The 14,438-nt window shown below is 57.3% G+C and overlaps 1 protein-coding gene across 1 annotated transcript in view; it reads left to right on the top strand.

Moving 5' to 3' along the window:
* The window catches only part of LOC134744284 (uncharacterized), a 37,797-nt gene extending 23,395 nt beyond the window's left edge, over positions 1 to 14,402 (top strand). The window contains exons 7-9 of the mRNA XM_063678038.1: positions 164 to 398; positions 8,356 to 8,518; positions 10,315 to 14,402. Coding sequence (XP_063534108.1) covers positions 164 to 398; positions 8,356 to 8,518; positions 10,315 to 10,411 — 495 coding nt within the window. The 3' untranslated portion in view covers positions 10,412 to 14,402. The remainder of the gene's footprint in view (positions 1 to 163; positions 399 to 8,355; positions 8,519 to 10,314) is intronic.
* The last annotated feature ends 36 nt before the right edge of the window (positions 14,403 to 14,438 follow it).

Here is a 14,438-nt window from a genome sequence, read left to right as displayed (position 1 = left end):
TAGTTCACTCTTACACACCTTAAAATTGGAGCATAATTGCCTAGGTCAATTCGTTCTCTTTTTTAATTTAACTGATTTATCAGTCATGCCATCCGAATCAACGATGTTTTCAATTTTTCCGCCTTGATTATTAAACTTTCTCAACTTTCTAACAACATTCCAGCAAGAGGCATCGGACACGTCGACGGGCTCCCGCTCCGCGCCGCGCGTGGAGCTCGCGTGCAGCAACTGCGGCACACACACCACCACGATATGGCGGCGCGACGCGCGCGGCGAGATGGTGTGCAACGCGTGCGGGCTGTACTACAAGTTGCACGGCGTGCCGCGCCCCACGGCCATGCGCCGCGACACCATACACACGCGCCGCCGCCGCCCGCGCCACGACAAGCAACGCAACAGTACGTACCCACGTCACTAGTGAACACGAGGTGGTGTGCAACGCGTGCGGGCTGTACTACAAGTTGCACGGCGTGCCGCGCCCCACGGCCATGCGCCGCGACACCATACACACGCGCCGCCGCCGCCCGCGCCACGACAAGCAACGCAACAGTACGTACCCACGTCACTAGTGAACACGAGGTGGTGTGCAACGCGTGCGGGCTGTACTACAAGTTGCACGGCGTGCCGCGCCCCACGGCCATGCGCCGCGACACCATACACACGCGCCGCCGCCGCCCGCGCCACGACAAGCAACGCAACAGTACGTACCCACGTCACTAGTGAACACGAGGTGGTGTGCAACGCGTGCGGGCTGTACTACAAGTTGCACGGCGTGCCGCGCCCCACGGCCATGCGCCGCGACACCATACACACGCGCCGCCGCCGCCCGCGCCACGACAAGCAACGCAACAGTACGTACCCACGTCACTAGTGAACACGAGGTGGTGTGCAACGCGTGCGGGCTGTACTACAAGTTGCACGGCGTGCCGCGCCCCACGGCCATGCGCCGCGACACCATACACACGCGCCGCCGCCGCCCGCGCCACGACAAGCAACGCAACAGTACGTACCCACGTCACTAGTGAACACGAGGTGGTGTGCAACGCGTGCGGGCTGTACTACAAGTTGCACGGCGTGCCGCGCCCCACGGCCATGCGCCGCGACACCATACACACGCGCCGCCGCCGCCCGCGCCACGACAAGCAACGCAACAGTACGTACCCACGTCACTAGTGAACACGAGGTGGTGTGCAACGCGTGCGGGCTGTACTACAAGTTGCACGGCGTGCCGCGCCCCACGGCCATGCGCCGCGACACCATACACACGCGCCGCCGCCGCCCGCGCCACGACAAGCAACGCAACAGTACGTACCCACGTCACTAGTGAACACGAGGTGGTGTGCAACGCGTGCGGGCTGTACTACAAGTTGCACGGCGTGCCGCGCCCCACGGCCATGCGCCGCGACACCATACACACGCGCCGCCGCCGCCCGCGCCACGACAAGCAACGCAACAGTACGTACCCACGTCACTAGTGAACACGAGGTGGTGTGCAACGCGTGCGGGCTGTACTACAAGTTGCACGGCGTGCCGCGCCCCACGGCCATGCGCCGCGACACCATACACACGCGCCGCCGCCGCCCGCGCCACGACAAGCAACGCAACAGTACGTACCCACGTCACTAGTGAACACGAGGTGGTGTGCAACGCGTGCGGGCTGTACTACAAGTTGCACGGCGTGCCGCGCCCCACGGCCATGCGCCGCGACACCATACACACGCGCCGCCGCCGCCCGCGCCACGACAAGCAACGCAACAGTACGTACCCACGTCACTAGTGAACACGAGGTGGTGTGCAACGCGTGCGGGCTGTACTACAAGTTGCACGGCGTGCCGCGCCCCACGGCCATGCGCCGCGACACCATACACACGCGCCGCCGCCGCCCGCGCCACGACAAGCAACGCAACAGTACGTACCCACGTCACTAGTGAACACGAGGTGGTGTGCAACGCGTGCGGGCTGTACTACAAGTTGCACGGCGTGCCGCGCCCCACGGCCATGCGCCGCGACACCATACACACGCGCCGCCGCCGCCCGCGCCACGACAAGCAACGCAACAGTACGTACCCACGTCACTAGTGAACACGAGGTGGTGTGCAACGCGTGCGGGCTGTACTACAAGTTGCACGGCGTGCCGCGCCCCACGGCCATGCGCCGCGACACCATACACACGCGCCGCCGCCGCCCGCGCCACGACAAGCAACGCAACAGTACGTACCCACGTCACTAGTGAACACGAGGTGGTGTGCAACGCGTGCGGGCTGTACTACAAGTTGCACGGCGTGCCGCGCCCCACGGCCATGCGCCGCGACACCATACACACGCGCCGCCGCCGCCCGCGCCACGACAAGCAACGCAACAGTACGTACCCACGTCACTAGTGAACACGAGGTGGTGTGCAACGCGTGCGGGCTGTACTACAAGTTGCACGGCGTGCCGCGCCCCACGGCCATGCGCCGCGACACCATACACACGCGCCGCCGCCGCCCGCGCCACGACAAGCAACGCAACAGTACGTACCCACGTCACTAGTGAACACGAGGTGGTGTGCAACGCGTGCGGGCTGTACTACAAGTTGCACGGCGTGCCGCGCCCCACGGCCATGCGCCGCGACACCATACACACGCGCCGCCGCCGCCCGCGCCACGACAAGCAACGCAACAGTACGTACCCACGTCACTAGTGAACACGAGGTGGTGTGCAACGCGTGCGGGCTGTACTACAAGTTGCACGGCGTGCCGCGCCCCACGGCCATGCGCCGCGACACCATACACACGCGCCGCCGCCGCCCGCGCCACGACAAGCAACGCAACAGTACGTACCCACGTCACTAGTGAACACGAGGTGGTGTGCAACGCGTGCGGGCTGTACTACAAGTTGCACGGCGTGCCGCGCCCCACGGCCATGCGCCGCGACACCATACACACGCGCCGCCGCCGCCCGCGCCACGACAAGCAACGCAACAGTACGTACCCACGTCACTAGTGAACACGAGGTGGTGTGCAACGCGTGCGGGCTGTACTACAAGTTGCACGGCGTGCCGCGCCCCACGGCCATGCGCCGCGACACCATACACACGCGCCGCCGCCGCCCGCGCCACGACAAGCAACGCAACAGTACGTACCCACGTCACTAGTGAACACGAGGTGGTGTGCAACGCGTGCGGGCTGTACTACAAGTTGCACGGCGTGCCGCGCCCCACGGCCATGCGCCGCGACACCATACACACGCGCCGCCGCCGCCCGCGCCACGACAAGCAACGCAACAGTACGTACCCACGTCACTAGTGAACACGAGGTGGTGTGCAACGCGTGCGGGCTGTACTACAAGTTGCACGGCGTGCCGCGCCCCACGGCCATGCGCCGCGACACCATACACACGCGCCGCCGCCGCCCGCGCCACGACAAGCAACGCAACAGTACGTACCCACGTCACTAGTGAACACGAGGTGGTGTGCAACGCGTGCGGGCTGTACTACAAGTTGCACGGCGTGCCGCGCCCCACGGCCATGCGCCGCGACACCATACACACGTCGCCGCCGCCGCCCGCGCCACGACAAGCAACGCAACAGTACGTACCCACGTCACTAGTGAACACGAGGTGGTGTGCAACGCGTGCGGGCTGTACTACAAGTTGCACGGCGTGCCGCGCCCCACGGCCATGCGCCGCGACACCATACACACGCGCCGCCGCCGCCCGCGCCACGACAAGCAACGCAACAGTACGTACCCACGTCACTAGTGAACACGAGGTGGTGTGCAACGCGTGCGGGCTGTACTACAAGTTGCACGGCGTGCCGCGCCCCACGGCCATGCGCCGCGACACCATACACACGCGCCGCCGCCGCCCGCGCCACGACAAGCAACGCAACAGTACGTACCCACGTCACTAGTGAACACGAGGTGGTGTGCAACGCGTGCGGGCTGTACTACAAGTTGCACGGCGTGCCGCGCCCCACGGCCATGCGCCGCGACACCATACACACGCGCCGCCGCCGCCCGCGCCACGACAAGCAACGCAACAGTACGTACCCACGTCACTAGTGAACACGAGGTGGTGTGCAACGCGTGCGGGCTGTACTACAAGTTGCACGGCATGCCGCGCCCCACGGCCATGCGCCGCGACACCATACACACGCGCCGCCGCCGCCCGCGCCACGACAAGCAACGCAACAGTACGTACCCACGTCACTAGTGAACACGAGGTGGTGTGCAACGCGTGCGGGCTGTACTACAAGTTGCACGGCGTGCCGCGCCCCACGGCCATGCGCCGCGACACCATACACACGCGCCGCCGCCGCCCGCGCCACGACAAGCAACGCAACAGTACGTACCCACGTCACTAGTGAACACGAGGTGGTGTGCAACGCGTGCGGGCTGTACTACAAGTTGCACGGCGTGCCGCGCCCCACGGCCATGCGCCGCGACACCATACACACGCGCCGCCGCCGCCCGCGCCACGACAAGCAACGCAACAGTACGTACCCACGTCACTAGTGAACACGAGGTGGTGTGCAACGCGTGCGGGCTGTACTACAAGTTGCACGGCGTGCCGCGCCCCACGGCCATGCGCCGCGACACCATACACACGCGCCGCCGCCGCCCGCGCCACGACAAGCAACGCAACAGTACGTACCCACGTCACTAGTGAACACGAGGTGGTGTGCAACGCGTGCGGGCTGTACTACAAGTTGCACGGCGTGCCGCGCCCCACGGCCATGCGCCGCGACACCATACACACGCGCCGCCGCCGCCCGCGCCACGACAAGCAACGCAACAGTACGTACCCACGTCACTAGTGAACACGAGGTGGTGTGCAACGCGTGCGGGCTGTACTACAAGTTGCACGGCATGCCGCGCCCCACGGCCATGCGCCGCGACACCATACACACGCGCCGCCGCCGCCCGCGCCACGACAAGCAACGCAACAGTACGTACCCACGTCACTAGTGAACACGAGGTGGTGTGCAACGCGTGCGGGCTGTACTACAAGTTGCACGGCGTGCCGCGCCCCACGGCCATGCGCCGCGACACCATACACACGCGCCGCCGCCGCCCGCGCCACGACAAGCAACGCAACAGTACGTACCCACGTCACTAGTGAACACGAGGTGGTGTGCAACGCGTGCGGGCTGTACTACAAGTTGCACGGCGTGCCGCGCCCCACGGCCATGCGCCGCGACACCATACACACGCGCCGCCGCCGCCCGCGCCACGACAAGCAACGCAACAGTACGTACCCACGTCACTAGTGAACACGAGGTGGTGTGCAACGCGTGCGGGCTGTACTACAAGTTGCACGGCGTGCCGCGCCCCACGGCCATGCGCCGCGACACCATACACACGCGCCGCCGCCGCCCGCGCCACGACAAGCAACGCAACAGTACGTACCCACGTCACTAGTGAACACGAGGTGGTGTGCAACGCGTGCGGGCTGTACTACAAGTTGCACGGCGTGCCGCGCCCCACGGCCATGCGCCGCGACACCATACACACGTGCCGCCGCCGCCCGCGCCACGACAAGCAACGCAACAGTACGTACCCACGTCACTAGTGAACACGAGGTGGTGTGCAACGCGTGCGGGCTGTACTACAAGTTGCACGGCGTGCCGCGCCCCACGGCCATGCGCCGCGACACCATACACACGCGCCGCCGCCGCCCGCGCCACGACAAGCAACGCAACAGTACGTACCCACGTCAATAGTGAACACGAGGTGGTGTGCAACGCGTGCGGGCTGTACTACAAGTTGCACGGCGTGCCGCGCCCCACGGCCATGCGCCGCGACACCATACACACGCGCCGCCGCCGCCCGCGCCACGACAAGCAACGCAACAGTACGTACCCACGTCACTAGTGAACACGAGGTGGTGTGCAACGCGTGCGGGCTGTACTACAAGTTGCACGGCGTGCCGCGCCCCACGGCCATGCGCCGCGACACCATACACACGCGCCGCCGCCGCCCGCGCCACGACAAGCAACGCAACAGTACGTACCCACGTCACTAGTGAACACGAGGTGGTGTGCAACGCGTGCGGGCTGTACTACAAGTTGCACGGCGTGCCGCGCCCCACGGCCATGCGCCGCGACACCATACACACGCGCCGCCGCCGCCCGCGCCACGACAAGCAACGCAACAGTACGTACCCACGTCACTAGTGAACACGAGGTGGTGTGCAACGCGTGCGGGCTGTACTACAAGTTGCACGGCGTGCCGCGCCCCACGGCCATGCGCCGCGACACCATACACACGCGCCGCCGCCGCCCGCGCCACGACAAGCAACGCAACAGTACGTACCCACGTCACTAGTGAACACGAGGTGGTGTGCAACGCGTGCGGGCTGTACTACAAGTTGCACGGCGTGCCGCGCCCCACGGCCATGCGCCGCGACACCATACACACGCGCCGCCGCCGCCCGCGCCACGACAAGCAACGCAACAGTACGTACCCACGTCACTAGTGAACACGAGGTGGTGTGCAACGCGTGCGGGCTGTACTACAAGTTGCACGGCGTGCCGCGCCCCACGGCCATGCGCCGCGACACCATACACACGCGCCGCCGCCGCCCGCGCCACGACAAGCAACGCAACAGTACGTACCCACGTCACTAGTGAACACGAGGTGGTGTGCAACGCGTGCGGGCTGTACTACAAGTTGCACGGCGTGCCGCGCCCCACGGCCATGCGCCGCGACACCATACACACGCGCCGCCGCCGCCCGCGCCACGACAAGCAACGCAACAGTACGTACCCACGTCACTAGTGAACACGAGGTGGTGTGCAACGCGTGCGGGCTGTACTACAAGTTGCACGGCGTGCCGCGCCCCACGGCCATGCGCCGCGACACCATACACACGCGCCGCCGCCGCCCGCGCCACGACAAGCAACGCAACAGTACGTACCCACGTCACTAGTGAACACGAGGTGGTGTGCAACGCGTGCGGGCTGTACTACAAGTTGCACGGCGTGCCGCGCCCCACGGCCATGCGCCGCGACACCATACACACGCGCCGCCGCCGCCCGCGCCACGACAAGCAACGCAACAGTACGTACCCACGTCACTAGTGAACACGAGGTGGTGTGCAACGCGTGCGGGCTGTACTACAAGTTGCACGGCGTGCCGCGCCCCACGGCCATGCGCCGCGACACCATACACACGCGCCGCCGCCGCCCGCGCCACGACAAGCAACGCAACAGTACGTACCCACGTCACTAGTGAACACGAGGTGGTGTGCAACGCGTGCGGGCTGTACTACAAGTTGCACGGCGTGCCGCGCCCCACGGCCATGCGCCGCGACACCATACACACGCGCCGCCGCCGCCCGCGCCACGACAAGCAACGCAACAGTACGTACCCACGTCACTAGTGAACACGAGGTGGTGTGCAACGCGTGCGGGCTGTACTACAAGTTGCACGGCGTGCCGCGCCCCACGGCCATGCGCCGCGACACCATACACACGCGCCGCCGCCGCCCGCGCCACGACAAGCAACGCAACAGTACGTACCCACGTCACTAGTGAACACGAGGTGGTGTGCAACGCGTGCGGGCTGTACTACAAGTTGCACGGCGTGCCGCGCCCCACGGCCATGCGCCGCGACACCATACACACGCGCCGCCGCCGCCCGCGCCACGACAAGCAACGCAACAGTACGTACCCACGTCACTAGTGAACACGAGATGGTGTGCAACGCGTGCGGGCTGTACTACAAGCTGCACGGCGCTATTGTATCCCGCATCGCTGTTGTATCGCACGCGCGTAGTATGGCTGTCCCGCCCATGATGCTGGCGATCAATAGCACTGGGCGAGCGGGACAGCGATATAATTATGCGCGTGCGTTAGAGATAGAAAATGGCGCGTCAATGTATGAAATTCATCAGGCTTGGCGTCCTTACTTTATTCTTTATTGTATTGCAGTCATGTTCATAATACATTAGGTGTTACAGTTTGAGGATGGTAGGTACATGACACCCTGTCAGGGCACTCAATTTTCTTAAGTCTAGGTAAAATTACTTTAGTTAACGTTAAAGTCTTCATGAACTCCTACACGTCTTCTTTAGAACCTTGTTCACTCCGTTTTCAAGAACCCCATGGCCCATCATGTAGCTCTCACTCCCAGGCGTTTTAGATTTTTTATATATTTTCTATGAAATAACGTATGCTATACTGAGGATGTAGAATATAGATAGAGGTACTTTTTTGCCGGCTCTATATTGCAACGGTGGGAGGAAGATAGATCTCTGACACTGGCATGTTTTTTTTTCTTTTTTTTCAAGCGACAGGGGCGCCAACTGTTAGCCAAGGAAACTACTATTTGTTGACCTTGTACGATACAAACCTTTTTTATTATTATTCAGAATCCCGACGCGGAGCCAACACGTGCTCGGAGCCGGCGGAGGCGCCGGTGGCAGCCGAGGCGGCGCCCGAGGAGGCGGTGCTGGCGGCGCTGCGGCGGCAGCTGCAGCCGCACCTGCTGGCCGCGCTGCACGCGCAGAACACGCGCCCGCAGGTAACACTCGTGTCTGTACACTCGCCGACACGAAGCCGACACGTGCTCGGAGCCGGCGGAGGCGCCGGTGGCAGCCGAGGCGGCGCCCGAGGAGGCGGTGCTGGCGGCGCTGCGGCGGCAGCTGCAGCCGCACCTGCTGGCCGCGCTGCACGCGCAGAACACGCGCCCGCAGGTAACACTCGTGTCTGTACACTCGCCGACACGGAGCCGACACGTGCTCGGAGCCGGCGGAGGCGCCGGTGGCAGCCGAGGCGGCGCCCGAGGAGGCGGTGCTGGCGGCGCTGCGGCGGCAGCTGCAGCCGCACCTGCTGGCCGCGCTGCACGCGCAGAACACGCGCCCGCAGGTAACACTCGTGTCTGTACACTCGCCGACACGGAGCCGACACGTGCTCGGAGCCGGCGGAGGCGCCGGTGGCAGCCGAGGCGGCGCCCGAGGAGGCGTTGCTGGCGGCGCTGCGGCGGCAGCTGCAGCCGCACCTGCTGGCCGCGCTGCACGCGCAGAACACGCGCCCGCAGGTAACACTCGTGTCTGTACACTCGCCGACACGGAGCCGACACGTGCTCGGAGCCGGCGGAGGCGCCGGTGGCAGCCGAGGCGGCGCCCGAGGAGGCGTTGCTGGCGGCGCTGCGGCGGCAGCTGCAGCCGCACCTGCTGGCCGCGCTGCACGCGCAGAACACGCGCCCGCAGGTAACACTCGTGTCTGTACACTCGCCGACACGGAGCCGACACGTGCTCGGAGGCGCCGGTGGCAGCCGAGGCGGCGCCCGAGGAGGCGGTGCTGGCGGCGCTGCGGCGGCAGCTGCAGCCGCACCTGCTGGCCGCGCTGCACGCGCAGAACACGCGCCCGCAGGTAACACTCGTGTCTGTACACTCGCCGACACGGAGCCGACACGTGCTCGGAGCCGGCGGAGGCGCCGGTGGCAGCCGAGGCGGCGCCCGAGGAGGCGGTGCTGGCGGCGCTGCGGCGGCAGCTGCAGCCGCACCTGCTGGCCGCGCTGCATGCGCAGAACACGCGCCCGCAGGTAACACTCGTGTCTGTACACTCGCCGACACGGAGCCGACACGTGCTCGGAGCCGGCGGAGGCGCCGGTGGCAGCCGAGGCGGCGCCCGAGGAGGCGGTGCTGGCGGCGCTGCGGCGGCAGCTGCAGCCGCACCTGCTGGCCGCGCTGCATGCGCAGAACACGCGCCCGCAGGTAACACTCGTGTCTGTACACTCGCCGACACGGAGCCGACACGTGCTCGGAGGCGCCGGTGGCAGCCGAGGCGGCGCCCGAGGAGGCGGTGCTGGCGGCGCTGCGGCGGCAGCTGCAGCCGCACCTGCTGGCCGCGCTGCACGCGCAGAACACGCGCCCGCAGGTAACACTCGTGTCTGTACACTCGCCGACACGGAGCCGACACGTGCTCGGAGCCGGCGGAGGCGCCGGTGGCAGCCGAGGCGGCGCCCGAGGAGGCGGTGCTGGCGGCGCTGCGGCGGCAGCTGCAGCCGCACCTGCTGGCCGCGCTGCACGCGCAGAACACGCGCCCGCAGGTAACACTCGTGTCTGTACACTCGCCGACACGGAGCCGACACGTGCTCGGAGCCGGCGGAGGCGCCGGTGGCAGCCGAGGCGGCGCCCGAGGATGCGGTGCTGGCGGCGCTGCGGCGGCAGCTGCAGCCGCACCTGCTGGCCGCGCTGCACGCGCATAACATGCGCCCGCAGGTAACAATCGAATCGTATAACGTCATTACAGCGACATTTATTTAGCTGTCAACGATTTGTGTGACTTTACATATCTTCTATTATCAATAAATGTCCAATAATAAGGTTGTTGTCCCACCAGGTCGGTCGCAGCGCCCCCGAGTACGACGAGGCGCCGCTGAACCTCGTGGCGTCGCACGCCGCGGCCGAGGAGACGCACTGACTGCCGTCCGTGCCCTGTGATACGCGGACCAAGGACCCGCCCGACACTCACTAACTAACTACTGAGCTGAATCAGGTGTTTGCAAACAGTTATAACAGATGTTAGAATTTTCTTGGTACGCTTTAAGTTGTGCGAAGATACATTTCACGCGATTCAAACGAATACAATTATCCTCTGATGCTCCATCATACGAGAATCTGCAGTTCAAATTGAAATCAACAGTATAGGATATTTCCTATTTTATTATATAACCATATTTGGTTTAATTTATTTTGTTTTGAAAAGAAAAGATATGCAACAACATATCGAAGTTTGCCAAGAAAATTCATCGCTCTCACTAGCTCGTTTCATTAATTCGCGTGTAAGTGTTAGCGCTTGTTTTGTAAAAGAGGCAGAACGAATGGAGGGGTTAAGGGGTTATATTTCATTAAGACATTATAATATCGTTTCTTTTACAATGCAAACGTAACACGTCGTATCATAGCGATAAATCAAATTCAAACGCATAATTCAATAATCTTTTTACATTGTTATTTATACTATTTAGTTATACAAGGCCAGTGTCAATAGACAAGACATAACCAAGGATTTTAAGTTTACATTTTTAACAACGTCAGTAATCGGGCATTATGTTACGAATATTATACCTCCAACCTCCACACACAGTAATGATATTTATTTTGTTTGGACGAAACATTTTGAGCATCCAATGTGTGTGCCTATTCATTATCATACGCTACTAATTTTTGAGACATTAATACATGTAAGCGACACGATTCATTACATTGGATTACTCAGTCATAAAAGTAAAATTTCAGTATTTTAGTTACAGCATCGAGTTCGAGTTAAGTTTGTTCGGTAACGTTCGTCCGTTTAATGCGGTTCGTATACTTTACGTGGATGATGTGTGAGGTTTATTGTTAATATTATAAAGAGATGTATGGTCCCGAGGCACCGAGCGCACTCGGGACCTTGTCCTATCGAAAAACTATCACGAATATTTTGTCGTGTGTGGTTTTATTTTATGATAAGCACACAAGGCCCGCTCTATTAAGCATACCTTACAATTATTAATGGCAAGTAACATATTACATATTATTTATTATATACAAGTGGTAAGCGCCAACAGCCAACTGTTGGTAGTAATTTTACGATTGTATCGTGTGCCTCTGTAGGCCGGGTCGCGGGCCGAATGCCAATTGAAACGCAAAAATGAAATCTCGTACGATAGGAACACAATGATAAATAAGTATATTAAGCCTTGCCTTAAAATGCTCTCTTATTGATGAAATTATTTAAACGGTTACCTTTTTCAGGACGCAAGTATTCGTAGAAATACGTAATTTAAGATATTGTAAATTTTATTATTTACATAGTACCTAGGAGCGTTAAAGATAAATCATAAATTATAGCGTTTAATTTATTTCCCATTTCGGTCAGTATTTAAAAGTAAGTATTTTTTCTGTCGAGTATTGCCTTAGTTCTTTAAGGTTACAACGTTAAGAAGCAATAATGACAAATGAGTATCTACTTATCGTAACGTATACGTTATGCGAACCATTTATGTATTTTGATGAATTGTAAGGTAGGTTATAGATACCGTTCAATAGCTTCGTCGCAATGTTGTACTAGAGCAGATTAAAAGTTTTCAATAATGAACAGTTGCCTTCGTATAATATACTAATCTACATTTTAAATGACATAGTTTTTTCGGCATTATTAAAATAGATAAATAATTTAGATACTATTTTTATGTTAGGAACATAATTTTCTAATGTGTGGATATATTCATGCATTCGCGAATGTGGAAACATTCAACAACAGCGAACAACCAAAACGTCGAGGCATTATGTGTTTAAATTTACCGTGAACACCTCATCGTGGTCAGTGTCTATTATATTTATAGCAAAAGGCATTTACGTTATGTACTCATCGCGTATGTTCAGTTGTTGCCAGGCGCGCGCCGCCTGTTCGCCGTCCCTTTACTTGATATTCTCTACTTAATTTAGTTGTATTGAATTCGTGTTTAGTGTCACCCCCACGGGCCAGTAATAGACAGTCTATGAGACGTTGTGATACCTTAGCTAGCGGCCGCGACGCGAGCGCGAGGTTCGCGGCCGAGTGATCCTCTTGCAGCTACTTTTGTCCTCTTTGTCACGTTAGACGCGTTAAGCTTACCGTATTTTATAGCTTTAAAATTGAGATTATTTATTGTTTACTATATTGGGATTACCGTATGTACTCGTATAGGCGTTCGTCAGTGTGGTAGTGTTTACTGCTTAGTATTGCTTACTCTTACTCGACGAGGCGATGGTAGTCTTCTTGACAATAAAGTTTCTTAACTTATAGGATTAAAATTAAACTATTCTCAAATTATGCTCTCTATCGAACTTTTCTAGCTCTCTGTCGGATGATATTAAAAATAGATCTGTGAATGATATTGAGGGAAATGCACGCCGAAGTGCTTATTTTTTATGGGGAATCTTTTTTGTGGAAAATAATCTCGACCGAAGAGTCATTCTCGGCACCTGCTGCTATAGCTGCTGGCATTATTGATACAGTATTATTTTATTAAATTTTATCATTGTACATGTCTTAGGTTTATTATTATTTAATATTTTTGTAGTTTTAATAATTGACGTCTGTTATTATGCTATTGGTATCAGGTGAATTCTCTCTTGTCAAGTACACAATAACAATGTTCCTTATGAAAATGTTTTTAATCAATTATTTATTGAACTTGTTAAATCAACTTCCCTCATGTTTCCTTACTGGGACCGTAGCATTAACGAGTAGTGACGCCTTTAGATCTTCCAATTCGGTTATTTATAATTTAGGTTAATTTATGAATATCTTAAGAATTTGATGAACAATGTATATCGATATTTAGTTACTAACAAACCGGTTGTGTTGTGTGTGCTTATGCTCTAACAAGCATGTGTTTGTGATTTTATTTATGCCGTTCTGTTCCGTGGATTCGGCTGCAGACAGCGACCTTACTGACGTGTATTATTGTAATTTATGCTGAAATATTGGCTACGAAACTCTTTGAAATTCCAATTATATTGAACACCGTTTCTCAATACATACTAAAGACTGACAGACGCGCGCTATGCTTTCAGAACCTTCTGCACCGCTAGCAAAGTAGCGTATTTCCTGTCCGCCAAGCGTGCGTCTCTGTCGAACTAGTTTCAAATGGATTTATTAGAAAGAGCTGGCTAACTGAAGCTAGACACAAACGCTACTGTGATAAGTTGACGTGCATTGTGTGTATTAGTTTGTGCAACAGCGCTCTCTCTCTCTCAAGTGGCGTTCTAAAGATGACAGAAGTATTGTAATTATAATGTGATATTTGTTTGAGAATGTAAGTGCGTGTTTCCGAAAAGCAATAACATTGTGATAAGTGAATGAGCATTGTTTGCGAAACTCAGGTTTATTCTGAATGTAATGATACTGTCAATTAATGTCTTAGGAGCGCTCAAGCCCACGGGCGTCGCATAACATGTGATTATACAACTAAATAAGCAATAACGTTATCATTTCTTTATACATTATACCTATACATTCAGATACCTTGAGCTAGTTCGTTCGATCCACTCATTTCCGATTGTCGATTGAATAACTACGTGTTCAATACTGAGATTTAAAATGAAAAATGTAATTATTTCAAATGTAATTTAAAATTAAAAAGCAATAATTTCGAATAGAACGCTTAGGAGGACCATTAGTAAACGATAAATTTGTCGTCAAAACATGATCTATGTATCAACATATATATATATATTTGTATATTGTGTAAGTTTCAGCATAAATTATCCACTGAGATTGTGAGCACGTGCGGAATACTCATTGTGAAACATTAATTATTGTTGTATAGATGATAAATAATGTGACTTACGCAGGGATGGATACTTAAATTATTAAAATTTTAACTGATATATTGGCTATGTAGTGAGTAGAATATTTTTTTACAAATAAATGATAGCATCTATCAGTGTTTTTGATATTGCCCTTTCTTATTCCTGTC

This window comes from Cydia strobilella, chromosome 9, assembly GCF_947568885.1.
Source record: "Cydia strobilella chromosome 9, ilCydStro3.1, whole genome shotgun sequence".
Classification (NCBI taxonomy): domain Eukaryota; kingdom Metazoa; phylum Arthropoda; class Insecta; order Lepidoptera; family Tortricidae; genus Cydia; species Cydia strobilella.
This window is presented reverse-complemented; position numbering and strand designations above follow the sequence as displayed.